Genomic DNA, 19,667 nt, shown 5'->3' with positions numbered 1-19,667 from the left:
TTCAAAATCAAGAAAATTTACAGGAAAATGTGTTCACTGTATTCTATTCCCCAACCGAAAAACACATTTTCATTGAATAATTTTCAGTTTTGAACAGAAAAACTGCTTTTGAAGTTTCGATGATGACGATGACGGAGCATTGATCGTTAAATTTGTCCTAGAAATTTACCATGTACTTCTTAGGGGTAATTTAGGTATTTAGTGTTAACTGTTGGAAAGTGATTCTCTATTTCACGCTGATTTCGTGCATGTGTCTCTGCTTACCGGTGCGCCATCCCCTTTTTGACCCTTCATACAGCAGTATGTTGCATTCAGATTGATAATGAAAGTTGACCTTACTGTCAAGTGGAGCCGCTTGCTTGACTCGCAAGGGTGATGACTACATGCATACATACATGAAATGTCATTGTTTCAATAATAAATTATTCAAATCTATTTTAATGATTTATAATATACAAACAAAGGTATTATAGTGTAAAACAACACAAGAGCATCTTCAGCAAATTACAAATCGTATATCGAGTTACAAGAATGATGCAATTCGCCATAGTTCTGAGGAATTTCGTTGGCGACTTGCATCCAAAGGTTTCTCAAGACGTTTAGAAGAGCCTCTGAGAATATCCGTAAACATTTTTTTAGACTTTCCCCTGTTTTTTGTCAGATTTGTTTTAAATCTAAAAGTTTCTTATAGATAGCTGAGATTTATCATAAATTCATCCGAGATAGGGACCTTCCTTAGCCGAGTGGTTAGAGTCCACGGCTACAAAGCAAAGCCATGCTGAAGGTGTCTGGGTTCGATTCCCGGTCGGTCCAGGATCTTTTCGTGATGGAAATTTCCTTGACTTCCCTTGGCATAATGTATCATCGCACTTGCCACACGATATACGAATACGAAAATGGCATCTTTGGCAAAGAAATCTCTCAGTTAATAACTGTGGAAGTGCTCATAAGAACACTAAGCTGAGAAGCAGGCTCTGTCCCAGTGAGGACGTTAATGCCAAGAAGATGAAGTCATCCGAGAATTTCTACTAATATTTGTTTAGAAACTACTTCAAAACACATACCGTTATTTCCCCTGAAGATTATTTGGTAATTCTTTTAAAAAGCCTCCATCAGTTTCTTCAGAATTCGCCCGGAGATTTCTACCTAAACTTCCTCATGATTTTTTTTAAAGATTTTTAAATAATGTATTTTAACAATGTATCCAGCGAATTTTATAGATTTTTGGCATACCTGAGAGCATTTATTCTAGGATTTCTTAGTGAATTTATCCCTAACATTACTTGAGACACATTACATTGCGTCACGAAATCCATATAGAGATTTTGTATACATTTTCCTTGCAATTCCTCCTCTAGTATAACTCCAAAAAATCCCTTGAAATATTTTTAATTTTTGACCTAAAATTTATGGAGTGGAAATCATTAAACACATCAATGAAGCGAGCCACCTTGATGGAAAATTGAGGCCATTCTTGAATATAATTTTGGAAATCTCTAGAAAACATGTTCGGTATTCTTCGTTGATTTATAGGTATTTCACTAAACAGCTCGAAGATTTATTATCGGTTTTTGAAAAACTGAAACACAAAATCTATTTTCGATAAGGAATTGCAATTAAGATAGGAATATATTTAGCCTGATTCGATTCCCGGTATAGCCCATGCTCTTTCCGGTTAGAAAATACTCTCATATTCTCTGGAGTATAACTTTAAAGTACTACAGTGTCTGCTACAAGATATTCTAGACCAAAAACGCGAGGAAGTTTCGAATATTGAAATAAAATCGCAGTGCACAAATTAGTTACGGAATTTCTATTTATTGCTCAACATCATCTTTACTGTCCGCCTCTCAATCGCAGGACCAAATGCAGTGTGCTTTCTTTCTGAATGTTGTAGTCGGAAAGGGTACGGCCATCTTCCAGCTGCTTACCGGCGAAGATCAATCGCTGCTGATCTGGAGGGATTCCTTCCTTATCTTGGATCTTAGCCTTTACATTCTCGATAGTGTCGGATGGCTCAACTTCCAGGGTGATGGTCTTACCGGTCAGAGTCTTGACGAAGATCTGCATACCTCCACGAAGACGCAGAACCAGATGCAGAGTGCTTTCCTTCTGGATATTGTAGTCCGACAGAGTGCGGCCATCCTCCAGCTGTTTACCGGCAAAGATCAAACGCTGCTGATCTGGAGGGATACCTTCCTTATCCTGGATCTTAGCCTTGACGTTTTCAATGGTGTCAGAAGGCTCAACTTCAAGAGTGATGGTCTTTCCAGTCAGAGTCTTGACGAAGATCTGCATACCTCCACGGAGACGCAGAACCAGATGAAGAGTGCTCTCCTTCTGGATGTTGTAGTCGGAAAGGGTACGGCCATCTTCCAGCTGCTTACCGGCGAAGATCAATCGCTGCTGATCTGGAGGGATTCCTTCCTTATCTTGGATCTTAGCCTTGACATTCTCGATGGTGTCTGATGGCTCGACTTCCAAGGTGATGGTCTTTCCAGTCAGGGTCTTGACGAAGATCTGCATACCTCCACGGAGACGCAGAACCAGATGAAGGGTACTCTCCTTCTGGATGTTGTAATCCGACAGGGTACGGCCATCCTCCAGCTGCTTACCGGCGAAGATCAAACGTTGCTGATCTGGTGGGATACCTTCCTTATCCTGGATCTTAGCTTTGACGTTCTCGATGGTGTCAGATGGCTCGACCTCCAAGGTGATGGTCTTTCCAGTCAAGGTCTTAACGAAGATCTGCATACCTCCACGGAGACGCAAAACCAGATGAAGAGTGCTTTCCTTCTGGATGTTGTAGTCGGAAAGAGTACGGCCATCTTCCAACTGCTTACCGGCAAAGATCAAACGCTGCTGATCTGGGGGGATTCCTTCCTTATCTTGGATCTTAGCCTTTACATTCTCGATAGTGTCGGATGGCTCGACTTCCAGGGTGATGGTCTTACCGGTCAGAGTCTTGACGAAGATCTGCATACCTCCACGAAGACGCAGAACCAGATGCAGAGTGCTTTCCTTCTGGATATTGTAGTCCGACAGAGTACGACCATCTTCCAGCTGCTTACCGGCGAAGATCAATCGCTGCTGATCTGGAGGGATTCCTTCCTTATCTTGGATCTTAGCCTTTACATTCTCGATAGTGTCGGATGGCTCAACTTCCAGGGTGATGGTCTTACCGGTCAGAGTCTTGACGAAGATCTGCATACCTCCTCGCAGACGAAGAACCAGATGAAGAGTGCTTTCCTTCTGGATGTTGTAGTCGGAAAGAGTACGGCCATCTTCCAGCTGCTTACCGGCAAAGATCAAACGCTGCTGGTCTGGGGGAATGCCTTCCTTATCTTGGATCTTGGCCTTGACGTTTTCAATAGTATCGGATGGCTCGACTTCAAGAGTAATGGTCTTTCCAGTCAGGGTCTTGACGAAGATCTGCATACCTCCACGGAGACGCAGAACCAGATGAAGAGTGCTCTCCTTCTGGATATTGTAGTCGGAAAGAGTACGACCATCTTCCAGCTGCTTACCGGCGAAGATCAAACGCTGCTGATCTGGGGGGATTCCTTCCTTATCCTGGATCTTAGCCTTGACGTTTTCAATGGTGTCAGATGGCTCGACTTCAAGTGTGATGGTCTTACCAGTCAGAGTCTTGACGAAGATCTGCATTCCACCACGGAGACGCAAAACCAGATGAAGAGTGCTCTCCTTCTGGATGTTGTAGTCCGACAGGGTACGACCATCTTCCAGCTGCTTACCGGCGAAGATCAAACGCTGCTGATCTGGAGGGATACCTTCCTTATCCTGGATCTTAGCCTTGACGTTTTCAATGGTGTCAGATGGCTCGACTTCAAGAGTGATGGTCTTTCCAGTCAGGGTCTTGACGAAGATCTGCATTCCACCACGGAGACGCAAAACCAGATGAAGAGTGCTCTCCTTCTGGATATTGTAGTCTGACAAAGTTCGGCCATCTTCCAGCTGCTTACCGGCGAAGATCAAACGCTGCTGATCTGGAGGGATACCTTCCTTATCCTGGATCTTAGCCTTGACGTTTTCAATGGTGTCAGATGGCTCGACTTCAAGAGTGATGGTCTTTCCAGTCAGAGTCTTGACGAAGATCTGCATTCCACCACGGAGACGCAGAACCAGATGAAGAGTGCTTTCCTTCTGGATGTTATAGTCCGACAGGGTACGACCATCTTCCAGCTGCTTACCGGCGAAGATCAAACGCTGCTGATCTGGCGGGATACCTTCCTTATCCTGGATCTTGGCCTTGACATTTTCAATAGTATCGGATGGCTCAACCTCCAAGGTGATGGTCTTTCCAGTCAGAGTCTTAACGAAGATCTGCATACCTCCGCGGAGACGCAAAACAAGATGTAGAGTGCTCTCCTTCTGGATGTTGTAGTCGGAAAGAGTACGGCCATCTTCCAGCTGCTTGCCGGCAAAGATCAAACGCTGCTGATCTGGCGGGATACCTTCCTTATCCTGGATCTTGGCCTTGACATTTTCAATAGTATCGGATGGCTCAACCTCCAAGGTGATGGTCTTTCCAGTCAAAGTCTTCACAAAGATCTGCATACCTCCACGGAGACGCAGAACCAGATGAAGGGTACTCTCCTTCTGGATGTTGTAATCCGACAGGGTACGGCCATCCTCCAGCTGCTTACCGGCGAAGATCAAACGCTGCTGATCCGGGGGGATTCCCTCCTTATCCTGGATCTTGGCCTTCACATTCTCGATCGTGTCCGAGGGTTCGACCTCCAAGGTGATGGTCTTACCGGTTAGGGTTTTGACGAAAATCTGCATTGTTGAAATCTCTGTTGAGCAGAAAAAGAAACGAGGAAACGCTTCAGTAATTGGTTGTGAAATGCAAACTCTCATTTGATATTGATTCATTGCCTTTGGCTTCGAGCACGACACGACAGGTTTTAAACTTGTTTTGCTTTGTCTGCGTTTGCAGTCGCAGGCCAAGTGAAAAATATACACTTGAAGGTGATGACGTCACAACAACGCCCTACTTTTTAGTGAAAAATTAACTTGTTTTCGACTTTGAACTACGTAGTTTGGAAATTGCGTATCTTCAAGTTTTCACGATTTCCTCAAGGTTTTTCTCGATATGTGTTAATATTACCTTAATGGGTAATTATCACCACAATATTTAATTTTAGAAATATGGCGAATTCGCGCTTGCTCTAGAAATTTAATTCAATTAGCAGCGATGATTCAACGAAATATGATTATCGCCGTGAATCACAATTGGGTTTTATCAATGATGATGAAACTGCGTTGCAAATTTTCACTAATCACTCAAAGCTCAATAGTCGCCATCTTGGAAAATAGTTTGCTCATTCAAAGACAAAGGAATCATTCACCAAACTAGTTTTCGCTCATAGCTATAATTTCATCATTTAATTTACCTACCTTCACTAGAAGATTCCCTTCACCGAAATGCACTTTCACAAATTTAATAGTAATTGTCCTTTGAACAAAGCTTTGTTCACTCTGAAATTTTCTCCTCTGGCTAATTGGATCACTCTTTTTCACTAGAGACTTCACTTCACTTGCACTGGCACTGCTTACTTGGACCGCGTAATGTTCACTCCACTAGGAAACGTATTCGATTGAGCTGGTTTTGCCTTTGCAGGGGCGTTTTATAGACACTGCCGTAGTGGTGGTTGTACTTCTAGAAAATTTCTGCAATCCATTCATACATATACCTCTGTTCGGTTGGATGGCTCTAAATCGATCGACTATGGGTACCATCCCTGTGTCTGAATGGACAGCAAAACGTGCTTGTGTCTGTTAGTCGTTCATTCTGTACCTTGAACGATGCAGTTCAACTTCTGGCAAAGACGTCAATGTACCTACCATTCGTGTATATGGCATACAGAGAAAGATGTGCGAATGCCTTTTTCGATAGAGAAAGGATTTCCTGATTTGATCGACAATTTCGGTAGCTATTCTTAGCTTCGAATGTAATCTGATAACCAAATCCAGAGACAAAGCAGTAATTTGGGAATTTCACTTGAATCATTCTAATTGTATCATTTGCTGTATTAGTGCAGTCAGCAAAGTGACGTCAACCCTTCTAAATCGATATACTTCTGGGAAGCTTTCTTTCTTGTCTGGCTCAGCTGGTGCCAAGGCAAATTATAATTGGATTCAATGCACAAGCTACATGTAAAGATATCACTTTGAGTGGTTCGTTTTTATTCAACATATGCATAAGAGTTTAGCTAAACTAAACTGTCCTAAATTATTAAATTATTTAATTTGGTATTTTTTTGTTACAAAGATTCGCTTTGCTTCGCGTATAAGTCTTGAAGGCAGTTCCAGTTTGTTCCGATTCCAGTTTCCAGTCATGAAAGTCTCGTTCGTCATTGACCGCCCTTTAGCCTCAGAACCAGATGCACTGTGGAACCCTTGATGATGCTGTATTCTTGCAAGGTGCGTCCATCCTCCAGTTGCTTACCGGCGAAGATCAAACGTAGCTGGTTTGGTGGCATTTCTTCGAGTTTCTCCGAGATCTTAACCCTTAGTGTTTCGACTGAGTCCTCTGGTTCGGTATCGATGGCCATGGTTCTGCCGGTTAACATCTTGACGAAGATCTGCATGCCACCTCGGAGGCGCAGCACCAAGTGTAGCGTAGATCCCTTCTGGACGTTGTAATCGGACAGGGCACGGCCATCTTCCAGCTGTTTGCCAGCGAAGATCAGGCGCTGTTGATCTGGAGGGATACCTTCCTTATCCTCGATCTTGCCCTTGATGTTCTGGATGGTGTCTACGGCTTCAACATCCAAGGTGATGGTTTTACCGGTCAGAGTCTTCACGAAGATCTGCATATTGTTTCCTGAAATAGAAAGCCACCATTGTGTGGAATGTATCAGTCGACCATTGCGATCAGCTCAGGTGATACATGATTATGAAACTTGGCAAGTTGTTCAATAGTTATGTCATTTTGCCCATTCTCAATGCCAAAAGGACTTGGCATCGTAATCGATAAGGCTATTAATGGGATTGGCTTCTTCCTCGTTTGCATCTTTTGTTCCCTCCAATGCTATTATTGATTGTTTTTATTTTGATGGAAGGCATCCATTCTGAAGCCAGATGATTATGAACTTGGTGTATGTGAACTTGGGCTGTATTGGTAGTTGCTCTTCCATGTCTCAGTGACTTCCACTGTTGACCGTTTCACCAACACAGACCGAACCGCAATGAATGATTTCTTACCTGTTACTGGGAGAGGGAGAGAATTAGAAAAGGATTCTAAACTGTTTGAACTTTTGTCTTCAAGAACTACTAGCTGCCGAGAGGAGCTACTTAGTTCTTCTTATCACTGTCAATCCGGTTAGAAAGCTTGGATTGCCAACCAAACCCCTGATAAAGTGCTTTTATAGTACGCACATCATGGTCGGCAATTGCTCAAGGGAGTTCATCCCTCAGCACTTGGCTTCGATTCAATTTAATTCGTTCGAAACTTTTGATTTCCGTTGTCAAACTCGACGCGAATCGATACATCGGATCGTGCTTCAAATCAACGGTTCCCGCCATTCGGCTGATGAATCCCGATCATTCACTCCTAGTACAACTGTACGGATGAACCCGGCAGGTACGGTCGAAGTCGACGCCAGTTGGCGCGAAATTCCTATCTAAAAGCGGATCGCATTACATAAACCACGCGGATAAACATTTTACGTTGGCTTGGGTTCAAAAAACGACGACAACCAGAAGACAAACAAGCGATCGTCGGTAGTCTTGTCTCGTGCTGCCTTGGATTTCCTTCGGATGTAAGCGATCTGCACAAGTACTTTCAATTTCGGTTGGATTAGCTCCTAAAAAGTTTTTGTGTCGAATTTGAACCTCTATCTTGGAGCTAAAAGGAATTCACAAATTATTCTAAGATTTTGTCACCTTGTAATAGATGCCAACATCTTCTTCTTCATTCTGGCGTTACGTCCCAACTGAGACAAAGCCTGTTTCTCAGCTTAATGTTCTTATGAGCACTTCCACAGTTATTAACTGAGAACTTCCTAAGCCAATTGACCATTTCTACATCTGTATATCGTGTGACAGGTACGAAGATACTCTATGCCCTGGGATGCCGGGAAAATTTCCATTACGAAAAGATCCTTGACCGGTGGGATTCGAACCCACGATCCTCAGCTTGCTCTTGCTGAATAGCAGCGGGTTTACCGCTGCGGCTATCTGGGCCCCAACATGCCAAAATTCTGTAACTTCGCCATCATTCGATCGATTTTGATGAAATTTTCTGGAACATTCACAAATACATTATATTATTGTATTCAAATGTTTGAATTCAGTGTAGATTCCGGATTTAACGAAACTATATCAAAAAATCTATAGAATCAATGTGAAATTGATCTACTTGACACAATGTATCATACAGAATATATGTTGTGAATGAAAGTTATGAAAATATTGCATATAAATTAGATTCAATTGAAAAAAAAACTCAGGTCGTTAATGCTGAAGTGTTTTAACACACCAAGCTGTAAAGCAGGCTCTGCTACAGTTGGGACATAACGCCTGAAAAAAGAGAAAGTATATGGGATAATGTCATATTCTGTGTGAAAAACGTGAATTTCACGCCGTCACCCGACAACGGCACAGAAGGTTCCAAAAGTGGCCATTTGGAACCCTATCGAATCCTGTCATCGAGTTTCTGAAAATGGTCAGAACCTCTATATAATTCATAGGGGCCTTCCTTAGCCGAGTGATTAGAGTTCGCGGCTACAAAGCAAAGCCATGCTGAAGATGTCTGGGTTCGATTCCCGGTCGGTTCAGGATCTTTTCGTAATGGAAATTTCCTTGACTTCCCTGAGCATAAATTATCATTGTAGCTGCGACACGATATACGAATGCGAAAATGGCAACTTTAGCAAAGAAAGCTTTCAGTTGATAACTGTGGAAGTTGCTCATTGAACTCTATGCTGAGAAGCAGGCTCTGTCCCTGTGAAGACGTTATGCCAAGAAGAAGAAGATATAATTCATAAAATTCACTTCTGGATGGAAAATCATGAAAATTCTGGAAAAGTTCCATTGGGATTCATACCGTAAACGATATCCGGTGACCATGTTGCTGAAATGACCACAATAATCTCCAAACTACATTTTGTCAATATGTAGCATTTTTGTTTTTTTTTTTAATTTTTAATGAGGTTTTTTGCTTTTATTCCAAAATTTCCATTACGAACAAACCTAAATACCCCAACAAATTTGAACCTACATCCAGAGCCATAACCTAAATCATCTTCGCCCTGATACTACACTAACAGGATTGTATAGAAAATTCTAAACCCTGTGTTTTGTTTTAACCTGGTTCAAAGAGAAATTCTGACATTTCAGCACAAAACTTATGGCACAATCTTCAAAATTTTTAGATTGATTCCTGCCAGGAAAATTAATGATATCTTTATTAATATTTTGCATTTTTAGGTACCTTGTACCATTTTTAAGTATAATATAAAGTATTTATCCCTGTTATTCTTTATCAAACATATTTATTGTTTTGAATTCTGAGATCCCAGGAAACAAAAATATAACGACATTACAAGTAAATTCATAAATTTTCGCGAAGACGTTTTTTTTCTCTTAACCATCTACATCCTTCCAAAGGATATTTTTTTTATTTTTGTCCGAGAAACATAACACTTTTAAAGACATCTACTCTTTTTTCATTATACTACGACAATTACTCTGCTGAATAACGCTTAAAATAAACGGATTGTTCAATCTGAGCTGCTTATTGTACACGAGGATTCCCCAAGTATTTCATGAATTTCCTCCGGAATTTCTACAGGGACTTTTTCAGAAATATTGCCGAAGTTTTGTTCAGAATTCAATTCAAGTATTTATTCCAAAAATCTTTCAATTCTTTTCTTAAAATACTCTCCATTTTTTCTTTAGACATTACTTCTAATAATTCTTCTAGGATTCTGCCATACATTAATCCATTTGTATTACAGTCAACTCTCAGTAACTCGATATTGAACGGACCATCGAATTAAGGAGATATCGAGTTACAAAACACAAAACCAGTGTAACTGCGATCCAAGGATTTTCTAACTCGATATCGAGATATGAAATATCAAGTAAGGGATAATTTTTCCACGAAATCCTTTTCTGAGCTGAAGATTCTTAATGAAGGCTCAGGACACAGATGTTTCTACAGGGTTGTGCTACTTTTCTCCGTATGTCGGTTCCCCGAATGCCGGTTCCCCGGATACCCCGTTTCTCCGAATATCCCATTTCTCCGAAAAGTTTCTGGCACTCGTAGTTGTAACCTTATACATTTAAAGGTGGTGAAAAAAAAACAATCAACAAACATGCACCCTTCTTTATTTGATTGGGGGTTCTTTAGTGTTCCACCGTCTGCGCCGTTTTTGGCATCATGTGTGTAGTCGATAACTACCAAATACATCCTTCTTTCGATTGCATATCGTTCTTTCTAGTTCAACACCCTGTCACTGAAGAGTATTCTTGTGCCTTGGTGACCTGCATCACTTTTCGGGGAACTGGCGTTCGGGGAAATTGCTTCCAAAATTAGTCTAAAAGCTGTTCGAGTATCATTTCCAAGGAATCTCCGAGATTTTTTTCTAACAATTTTCTTTGCAGTAATTATTGATGTAACTTATTCGAGTTGTCTAGTGGAATATGTACTTATAAGGGGATGTCGATTAATTACACACGACAAATTTGGCGGTTGCTAGCAACCCCCTTCTCCAATAGTATTTTTTTTTTGTAGGACAATTAAAAATATTTTGAATGCCACATGAGAAATCTCAAACCCCCCATTCCCCATAAACTCTGGACGTTTCCTAAGTAAATGAAAACCGAATTTAGTGCTAAGCCATTTAATTCCACTAAAGTTTGTATCCTTTGAGAGACACGCGTATTTCGACCTTAACTGTAAGGCCATCTTTAGTGTCGGGTACTAGAATCGACTGAAGAAGGTCTTTTAGTTGAGGTCTAAATACGCGTATATGTGAAAAAAATACAAACTCCAGTAAAATTAAATGGTAAAGTATTAAGTTCCGTTTTCATTTACTTAGTATTTCGAGTTGTTTTCTAATAAATCTCTAGAGGAGTTCTTTGGTGTATTATTACAAGTTTTGTTTAAGAAATTTCAGTACTAAAACGGCAGCAAACGCTGAATTAATTGCCTGAAGAATGTTTTAAATAATTCTCAATTTGTTATACAGTCATATCTCGGTATAACGTAACACAATATAACGTAACTCCCATTTATTTTTTCAATTTCTATTATAAACTTGATTCATGAACTAAAATAAACATTCTTCAAAATTCAACCACCAACCAAATCCGGACTTTAGCGAGCGTTTACTATCACTGAATACAGTCATGAATCTACATCGAGTGAGCTATACGCTCAATGTTAAAACCAACATTTTATCATTGCTATACATTTGTTTACATATTTTTTCTTTATCTTTGTGGCATTTACGCTCCTACTAGAACCAAGCCTACTATTCACTTAAGTTTTCTATGATTATTGATTTAGACTTCAGAAACACTAGATCAAACTCAGATTAGACTTGTGTGTCGCTGGGCTACGTTACCATCGTCGATCCATTTAACTATTATTTGATAATATTTTTTCTAAAAATGTTTAAGGAAATTTCTTTAAATATTATTCAAATGATTTCTCAAATAATTTAATGTTTCCTCTGGAATTCATCCACGGATTTCAATTAGAATCATTCTGAGGGTGCCTTCAGAGATTCCTACAATAATGTCTCCATGGATTCATCTTGAACCCGCCTCATAACCATGTATCAAACTTACAACATATCCTGCTTTTTACGATCGCTATAAAACAATGAGGGGTTGTTAACATTTGATATATCTTGCCTACCGATTTTATAGCTGTGTCTTAGTAGGCTATTATCTAGGATTGTTGATTCAAATGTCAAATTTTTTCACCGATCGGTTTCTCGTTTTGTTCGTTTTAATAATGATTTTCATTTTTAGGTGCCTTCAAAAATACATGTCTATTCTTCAAGCTCAGTTGTGGAATTATTATTGAAGGGACCATCGAATTAAGGAGTTATCGAGTTACAGTACACAAAACCAGTGTAACTGCGATCCTAAGGATGATCGAGGTAGCCATGAAAACCAAATGCTCCTATGGTTCTCTAACTTGATATCGAGAAACGAAATACCGTTTTGATTCATATTACGGACACTTAAGGCCTCTTCGAAGTGTTAGCCATCTAAAAGCATATAAATTAAATCAATCTTTATGATATCTCAGCGTTATTATGCTATCAGGATACTTACCTCTCGAATGGTAGGTGAAGATTTGAATTCCACAACTCCAATAAATTTAAATAAATAGAAATGTGTGTCCTCTTCATGATCCTTATTCCGGACACCACCTCACTTTTGCTTCTTATTCCGGACGCTTTGATTCGAATTCCGGACAGCTCGTGAAAAGCAAACTTGGAAAAGTTGAATTGTTGAATAAACACTACCAGCCGTTAGAAAAACGTCAAAACTAGTTGCGCATTGTAAATTTTCATGGATTGCTATGTAAAAATCTCTTTAAAACAAGTCTCCAAATTGTGAGCTTTTGAACGGAAAATTTTGAAACATTTCAATTGAAACCTTTCTCATACAAAGTTGAGTGTCCGGAATTTGAAGCTGTCCGGAATTTGAATCAGAACGGTATCGAGTAGGGTGCAGAGCTACTTGGGCAGATTCTATGACATTTCCCGGAATGCCGTTTCCCGGAAATCATTTCCCATAATGACCCATTTCCCAGAAACCCATTTCCCGGAATGCCACTTCCTGGAATGTACTGAAAATAAGCTTTCGCGGAACCCGAAAATTCGTAGCGTATAACGAGCAGCTATTCAGCAAAATCATAGCTAAGTATAGCAGGTTTCAATCCCGTCGGTCGTGGGTTTTTAGTATTGAAAATATCTTCTACTTTTGAGGGCATAGAGATTCTTTGTCAATTGGCGACGAATATTATTATTTAATCTAATATTATATCAGTTAATAACTGTGGGAGTGCTATAGACCCGAGAAGCAGTTGAAACGTCATGCCAGAAAGCAAAACAAGAAGATGATACCAATCGAAACACTATCACACCATAAAGTTCAAGCTAGTGTCTCATTCCAAAGGTGCGGAACGAATTAAAAGGAGCGTCACAAGCCTTATAAAATTAACAAGAAAACAGTTGATACAATATGTCAAAATTGTGCGTGACATAATTTGTGTATAATCCAGGATTGTAAAAAGTCATGGAATTAACGCTACAGTAGCCAAGCAGAGCAAATCGCAGTCAGCGAAGCCAGTGAAATTCAGCTAATCTGTGCTGTAGGCAAAATGCCGTACAATTCGTAGTTGCTACTCCGTGATTGACCAGAACAATCGAAGTTGCACAGGGAATTTACGAATGGGGCTTGGGATTAGCTTACCATTCTTCAATGTGCACAAATCGAGAGCTTAAATTTTAAAAGTCAATAACGGCGCCGGCCACGTTTTTACGGTCATCGGGGAAGGGAAGGAATGTTAGTTAGACATCCGTTGTTACTAGAGACCGAGTATAACTCTGCATCTCCACAGTTGTCATGGAAAGGATATTGGGTTAGTGGGATAAGGTATAGATCTGGGAGTCACCTATGGTTGGTGATGCGATCCATGATATAATCACGCCTAATCGGATTCGCGATACAATTCGATAATCGCATTCTACCCCGAACAAGTGTTCATCACTCGCCCCCGCAAGAGCAAGCGACTCGATCAATAGATCAAACACTACTAACGATCCGCGGCGCTTTTTCATTTCACTACTCGACCTACGCTCGACATGTTTGATCCTGCCATCGTCACCCGCCCCCGCAGGAGCAAGTGTCAAGGTCGAAAGATCAAACAGAACTCTGCTGTAGGCAAAATGCCTATGCATGTAGTAAAAGTACCGTTGCTAAAGGTAACCCAAAACTACTGTAGAAAAATTTCCGGAGCATTTCCCGCATTTACAGCCTTCGATGACACTAATGATTTAGAAAATACAAAATAGGCTACTTGATGAGATTCACGTTTTCAAACTACTGTAGTGAGAAGAGCTACGTGAGCTTCGCGACATTCAAGCCAACTACTATTAACATTCCCAGCCCTGATATAATCAAATAACTCAATAATAACTTTAGTTTAAAAAAAGGGAAAATTTCTTATGCTTAATATTAGCAGCCTTCTCGCCAAAAATGTTTCTGTCGGTGTGATTCGGAAGAACGGCAATTTTTCAAATGAAGGGTGATATTCTATGAAAATAGCAGTGGCTATAACTGAAATTCATGTTGATGGATTTATTTATCGGTTTGAACATTATTAAATTATCTTAAATCGAAAGAACAGCCTATGTATGGAAGAAGGGCAATCATTCAATGAAAATGAAAACAGTGAGGACAATAATAATTATACCAGAATAACACGAAACTGGACAGGACAAAAACTTTCTCACAGGCTGCACTAAAATGGTATAGAGGCTTAAAATGTCTTGATATTATTAAGTCTTAAAATAAGTCTACAGCTGGAAACCTTTCGAAGGGAAATGAAATCTAGAAAATTGGTCTACGTGATGTATAAATATACTTATCAAGCTTGTTTGAAAAACAAAAAATCCTAACAGTTGAAAATTTTGATCCCTATAAAAACTGAAAATATGGTGGATAGCATCATGATTATATATTTTTTCAAATTATTTCAAAATTACTTACGCAAATATTTTTTTCACGGCATTCGCAGGAATATATAAAAGAAAGCCAAACTTCAAATTTTCAAGTGCACAAGACTGGTGAATCTGACAACAGTTCGCGTTGAAAATCAATCAAATTGCTTGCTTGTTGGTGGTGACCAATGGGATAAATTTTCAACGCGGAGCGCTTTTTGGTTCTCAAGACTTGTGTTCTTGAAAATTTGAGGTGTGGCTTCGTTCTATAATCACCTTAATATGTTACTAAATTAGTCGGTAGAACTGATTTTCAGATCAGAGTATCAAATATAAGGTAAAAGCAAAAAATAACGTTGCCGGTTGCTAAATTTTTAAATAGTTTTATTCAACATAAAAATTAGGATACAATTAAGCATTGAAATATTATCGCCATGCGGGGTGAAATTGGGCATAGGGGTGACTTAAATCATTCTTTTCGGTGCATTTCGTGGCTGGTATGAACGTCGAAAAACTAATCTATGACAATCTAATGGCTCTTTACAAAGTATTCTTGGAGGTAGCCACATTGTTTTCATGGTTCTTATATTACTTTGCTTTCAAAAATGGTATAGAACCGGAAATTACTTATTTTATTTATCATCGAGTAGCTTTCCGGGAAATGGGTTATTCTGGGGAATGGGTCTTTCCGGGAAACGTCTTTCCGGGAAATGGTATAGAACCACTTGGGCACTTCAATGATTCACTTTGGCATGAAGGGTTTTTATCAACCGAGTTGCATGAAACTTTGCAATAAGAAGCACTTCAATGTGACGCAATATTCTGGCCAAATATGAGCTCAGTTACTTTTACAAAACCCACTGCCGAAGTGAATCTGAAGTGCCAAGAATAGGATCCGGCTCCCTAAGGGATAATTTTTTCACGAAATCCTTTTCTGAGCTGAAGATTCTTAATGAAGGCTCAGACTACAGATGGTTCTACAGGGTTGTGCCATTTTATTCCGAGGGTGCCTTCAGAGATTCCTACAATAATGTTTCCATGGATTCATTTGAACCCTCCTGATAAATGGTTCCAGGGGTTCCACCAGATTTTTTCCAAAGTGATTTGAAAGAATTTCTCAAGAGTTCCAAGGAACATTTGATCAGTACTGATTTAACGGATTCCCGTATTTCTTGAGGATTCTTTGAGGAAATTTGTATGAAAATTCTCATTGAGTTCCACCAAAAAATAATTCAAATATTCCTCCTGAAATTTACCCAGAATATGTCCAAGAACTCTTTCAAATGAATTCTAAATTCTACAGTTTCTTAACTATGAATTCTACTGTACCTTTGGTCAAGAATCAAGCAAGCAGTTAGTCCAGAATATACCGTTAAGTCACAAGTCACCGTGCGACCTCCATTCACCGTGCACATATACAAATTCCTACAGAATATTCATACAATTTTCACAAATTATGCTTTTGTCAGCAAAATAAGATAAAACTGATGAAATGTAGTAGTTTTTGTTACAAGCATTTTGAAAAACCTAGTTTATGTAGTCAAAATCATGTGAATTCTGTTTGATAATGAGATTTTTTAACACTCTTAGTAGAAACGCCAAAAATTCACGTTTTCATTTTAATGACAGAGTATGAAATTTTTCAAAATTCCAACAAGTTTTCACTGTGGATACTATTAGTAAGATGCATTTCATCGTATGAGCAATGAGATTGTCTGCAAATTAGAATTTTTTTATTTTGTTTCAGTCGAAACCCAAATGCACGGTGAATGGATCCTTTTCAATATATATGGTTCCTATTACCGTGCATTAGTGTAAAAGGCATGAAATTATTCGGTAATATTAGATTTATTGTTATGTCGTCATTAAACTACTTCATATTTAGTTTTTGAGTGAATAAGGAATGGTTTGGACAATACAGTCAAACCTCCTATAACGGTTTTAATGAAAAAATAATTATTTAGCCAATTTTTTAACTTTTTATTTAACTTTTTATTGTAAATGAAGATTTGAATACTCTTAAAAATAAGTGCGCACACTACTAGCAACATAGTTTCTCCATCAACAACGTTTCTTGAAGATACAAAATTAAATCATGACGAAAACTATACGCACGGTGAATGGTGCACTAGTGTACACGGTAAATGGTGACATAGAACGGTAAGAGGCGACCTTAACATGACATTTTCAAACATAATTTTTTAGTGTTTTTTTTTTGTTATGCATCACTAGTTTTAGATTTTTCCCTGGATTATTATATAATTTCACGCTACGTAGTGGTATTCTAGTACGCTTCAAATTATTTAGAAAAGTTAAATAATTTTTTGAAATGCAATTTTTTTTTAAACGCACGGTGAATGGTAGCTTGACGGTAAAGTAAATTCTGCTACGAATTCTCCAAACCATTCAGCCAACGATACTTTCAATTTCCTGGTGTTTTTGCAGGTGACAGGTACTGGCACCGTTGTTTTCAGATTTCCCGAAGGAGGGAAAGAGAGCGATTTTCTGATGACGTTACCGTGCAATGGTAGTGGGCAAGTGCACGGAGCGCCTAACAAATAAAAGTAAGGAAAAAAAATTACTTCTTCAGTTTTTTTAAAACATTTCTCGATCAATTTCTCAAGTAAAATCTCTATAGATTCTTCAACAGTTCACTATAGGTTTCACACGAGTAATTATCTGAGTTACTCCTACGAGCATTGATATTTTTAAGGAATTCTGTCCTAGCCTTTTCAAGGATATTTTCGAGAGATTCGATTTATTATTATTTTTAATGATCATCTATAAAATTTTCCAAGTCTTTCTAAAAAATACAGGCTTTAATTCAGGGAACCTTGCAGGAGTTCATCAAGAATTTCTACAGAAATTTCATCAATTTTCATTCAATAATATCTTAAAGCAATTTCCTGTAGCATTTTCGGAGAACTTTAGACTTGTTCAGAAATATCTGAAAACTAATATTTGGAGGAATGCCTTAGAAATTCTTAGAAAAAAAAAATCAGGTTGAATTCTTGAAGGCATTATGAACATTTTTTGAGGAATTCGTTGGGAAGTTCGTTAATGAGTCACTAAATGAAATCCTGTAGTAATTTTCGGAATTTGAGGGTAACTTATTTTTCTATGAAATTCCTAGAAAAAATCATGAAGCAGTGATACTTGTCGTATTGTTACAAGGAAATCATAAGAAAACATTTATAAATATCCTTAGTTAAATGCCTGGTTGGGTTCTCTAATAAATTCATAACTACTGGTTCCGTTTGGTTTCTTGGTTTTTATTAGGTGTCTTTTTAGTTACTCTTTGGTCTTTTTGTTTTGTATTTAATGAAGTTTTCTGTAGGCAATCTTACGTGTCAAATTTGGCTTGGGTGTAATTTAATGTCCCCCACCCTTTATATAGTGAACTAAACACATGTGTAGCTGATCTCATTCCGCCAGATATTTGTCAAAGTTTTTCCTAGATCCAACAAGGATTTAAAAAAAAAAATATCTCGTCAGACATTTGAAAACGAACTAGCTATCCCGACAAGAAAATTACAATAGAAGTGTAGCAAAAGTCTAGTGAAATGTGTTATCATTGAGGGGGTTAGAAGCAAAGGGGTGTAACTGACAAGAACCTAGTTTTGAGAAAGTTGACTGGAGGCTTTTCAGAAATTTGTCATTTCTTACAAATTGTATGGGAGTAAAAAACCAAGTAAGTTCTCTGCGAATTATGTTATTTTTCCCATTAGATGGAAAAATCACCTAAAAGTTCTGTTAAAAAGCTGGGAAACAGTAGTATTTTTAATTCAAAGACAATGAATATTTAACTTACATCCCTTTGGGTTTGGCCTCTAATTTTAGGCTGGTTAATAGTTGAAATGACAAAAATTATAATAAAATTTCTTCTACACCAAACAAAGTTCAAACAAAATGTGTTGTAATTTAAACAAAAAATATAACTCACTGGTTTCAAGTATACAAAAATATGACTGAGTTATAACAAAACATGTTACTTTCTTAACATGAAATAAAACTGTCTATGTGTAAGCAATTGCTCTCAAACTATTTATATCAAGTTGTGCTATAATTGAGTTTTAATCAAAACAAATATAAAACAGCCTTTGTTTTTATAACTGTTTTTGTTTCAACTGTGTTATAGTTTCCTCTACCAACTCGAAGCGCTTCTAACAAAAACGAAACAAAATTTGTTATTTGTAACAAATTTTGGTACAATTGTATTTTAATCAATTGGTTGGAAAACTAACGAAGGGCTGTTTAGAACTTCAGGGCATACCTTAGGTTCAAACATTAGTATTTGCTCCACACCGCTCATTTGATTCGATGAAAACTGAGAGTGTACAAGCCCTTCAAAAATTGTATGGGAATTACTATGGGAAAATAATGCAGTTCAATCAATCGGTCGTAGTGTCGTAGTGTCAGCTACAAATTTGCCGAAGCCCGTTTTCAAATCGGTCGCCTCACTAATTAGTTTGCCTATCGTCAATAATTCGTCAAAAAACTCCCCAGGAATTTTTCAAGAATCTGGCAAGAATTGAACTAAAATTATACCAGACAGTTACTCCATTTTTAAGCTCACATTGCAAGAGTTTTCTTAGTTGTAACTCGTTTCTTAACTACGCTGCGACTTGCCTTATCCAAGTTACCAATAAACTAATCAATCTAGCACTGAGTTCTCGGCCAATGTTGAATTATTCAAATGCTACTTACATGATGTATTGGATCATGTTACGGAACATTGATGAAATGAAAGTTTGTAGAGATCAGTCGTTAATCATTGCAACACTGGAGAAGGAAACCCATAAAACCACAAAGAGCCTCATTCTGGTGAAGAACTCAAAGGATCGATCACAAGAACTGTTGAGAACGAACTGAGAAAAATCGGAAGCCCGTATCGTTTCATTTTCAAACATGAGAATTGAAATCCTAGCTCATTACGGCAGTAAGAACAAT

General features: G+C 38.5%; 1 protein-coding gene and 1 long non-coding RNA gene across 6 annotated transcripts in view; one reads left to right on the top strand and one right to left on the bottom strand.

Annotated features, from left to right (window-relative positions):
* LOC110679547 overlaps nt 1-19,667 on the top strand; it is a 134,897-nt gene that overhangs the window by 8,584 nt on the left and 106,646 nt on the right. The gene's annotated exons all lie outside the window — the stretch shown is intronic.
* LOC5579172 (polyubiquitin-C) lies at nt 1,799-19,605 on the bottom strand. 5 transcript variants are annotated; one of them, XM_021854455.1, is made up of 3 exons: nt 6,603-6,850; nt 3,528-4,800; nt 3,392-3,477 (listed from the first exon to the last, which is right to left on the bottom strand). In XM_021854455.1, the coding sequence occupies exons 1-3, from the start codon at nt 6,840-6,842 to the stop codon at nt 3,392-3,394; spliced, it is 1,599 nt and encodes a 532-aa protein (XP_021710147.1). In that variant the 5' UTR covers nt 6,843-6,850. The 5 variants fall into 5 exon arrangements, with proteins under 5 accessions (XP_021710146.1, XP_021710144.1, XP_021710147.1 ...); XM_021854454.1 differs by having other exon boundaries at nt 1,799-4,807; nt 6,385-6,850; XM_021854452.1 differs by lacking the exon at nt 6,603-6,850 and adding an exon at nt 5,422-5,640 and having other exon boundaries at nt 1,799-4,817.

This window comes from Aedes aegypti, chromosome 3, assembly GCF_002204515.2.
Source record: "Aedes aegypti strain LVP_AGWG chromosome 3, AaegL5.0 Primary Assembly, whole genome shotgun sequence".
Classification (NCBI taxonomy): Eukaryota; Metazoa; Arthropoda; class Insecta; order Diptera; family Culicidae; genus Aedes; species Aedes aegypti.
Note: the sequence above shows the minus strand (reverse complement) of the source record. Positions and strands in the feature narration are given on the sequence as shown.

Excerpts from the sequence above, each read along its gene's own strand:
- LOC5579172 (XM_021854454.1), bottom strand. The coding sequence starts at position 6,842 with ATGCAGATCTTCGTGAAGACTCTGACCGGTAAAACCATCACCTTGGAT. Across the intron at positions 4,808-6,384 it reads GTTCTGAGGCTAAAGGGCGG|AATGCAGATTTTCGTCAAAA; the intron begins TCAATGACGAAC and ends AGAGATTTCAAC.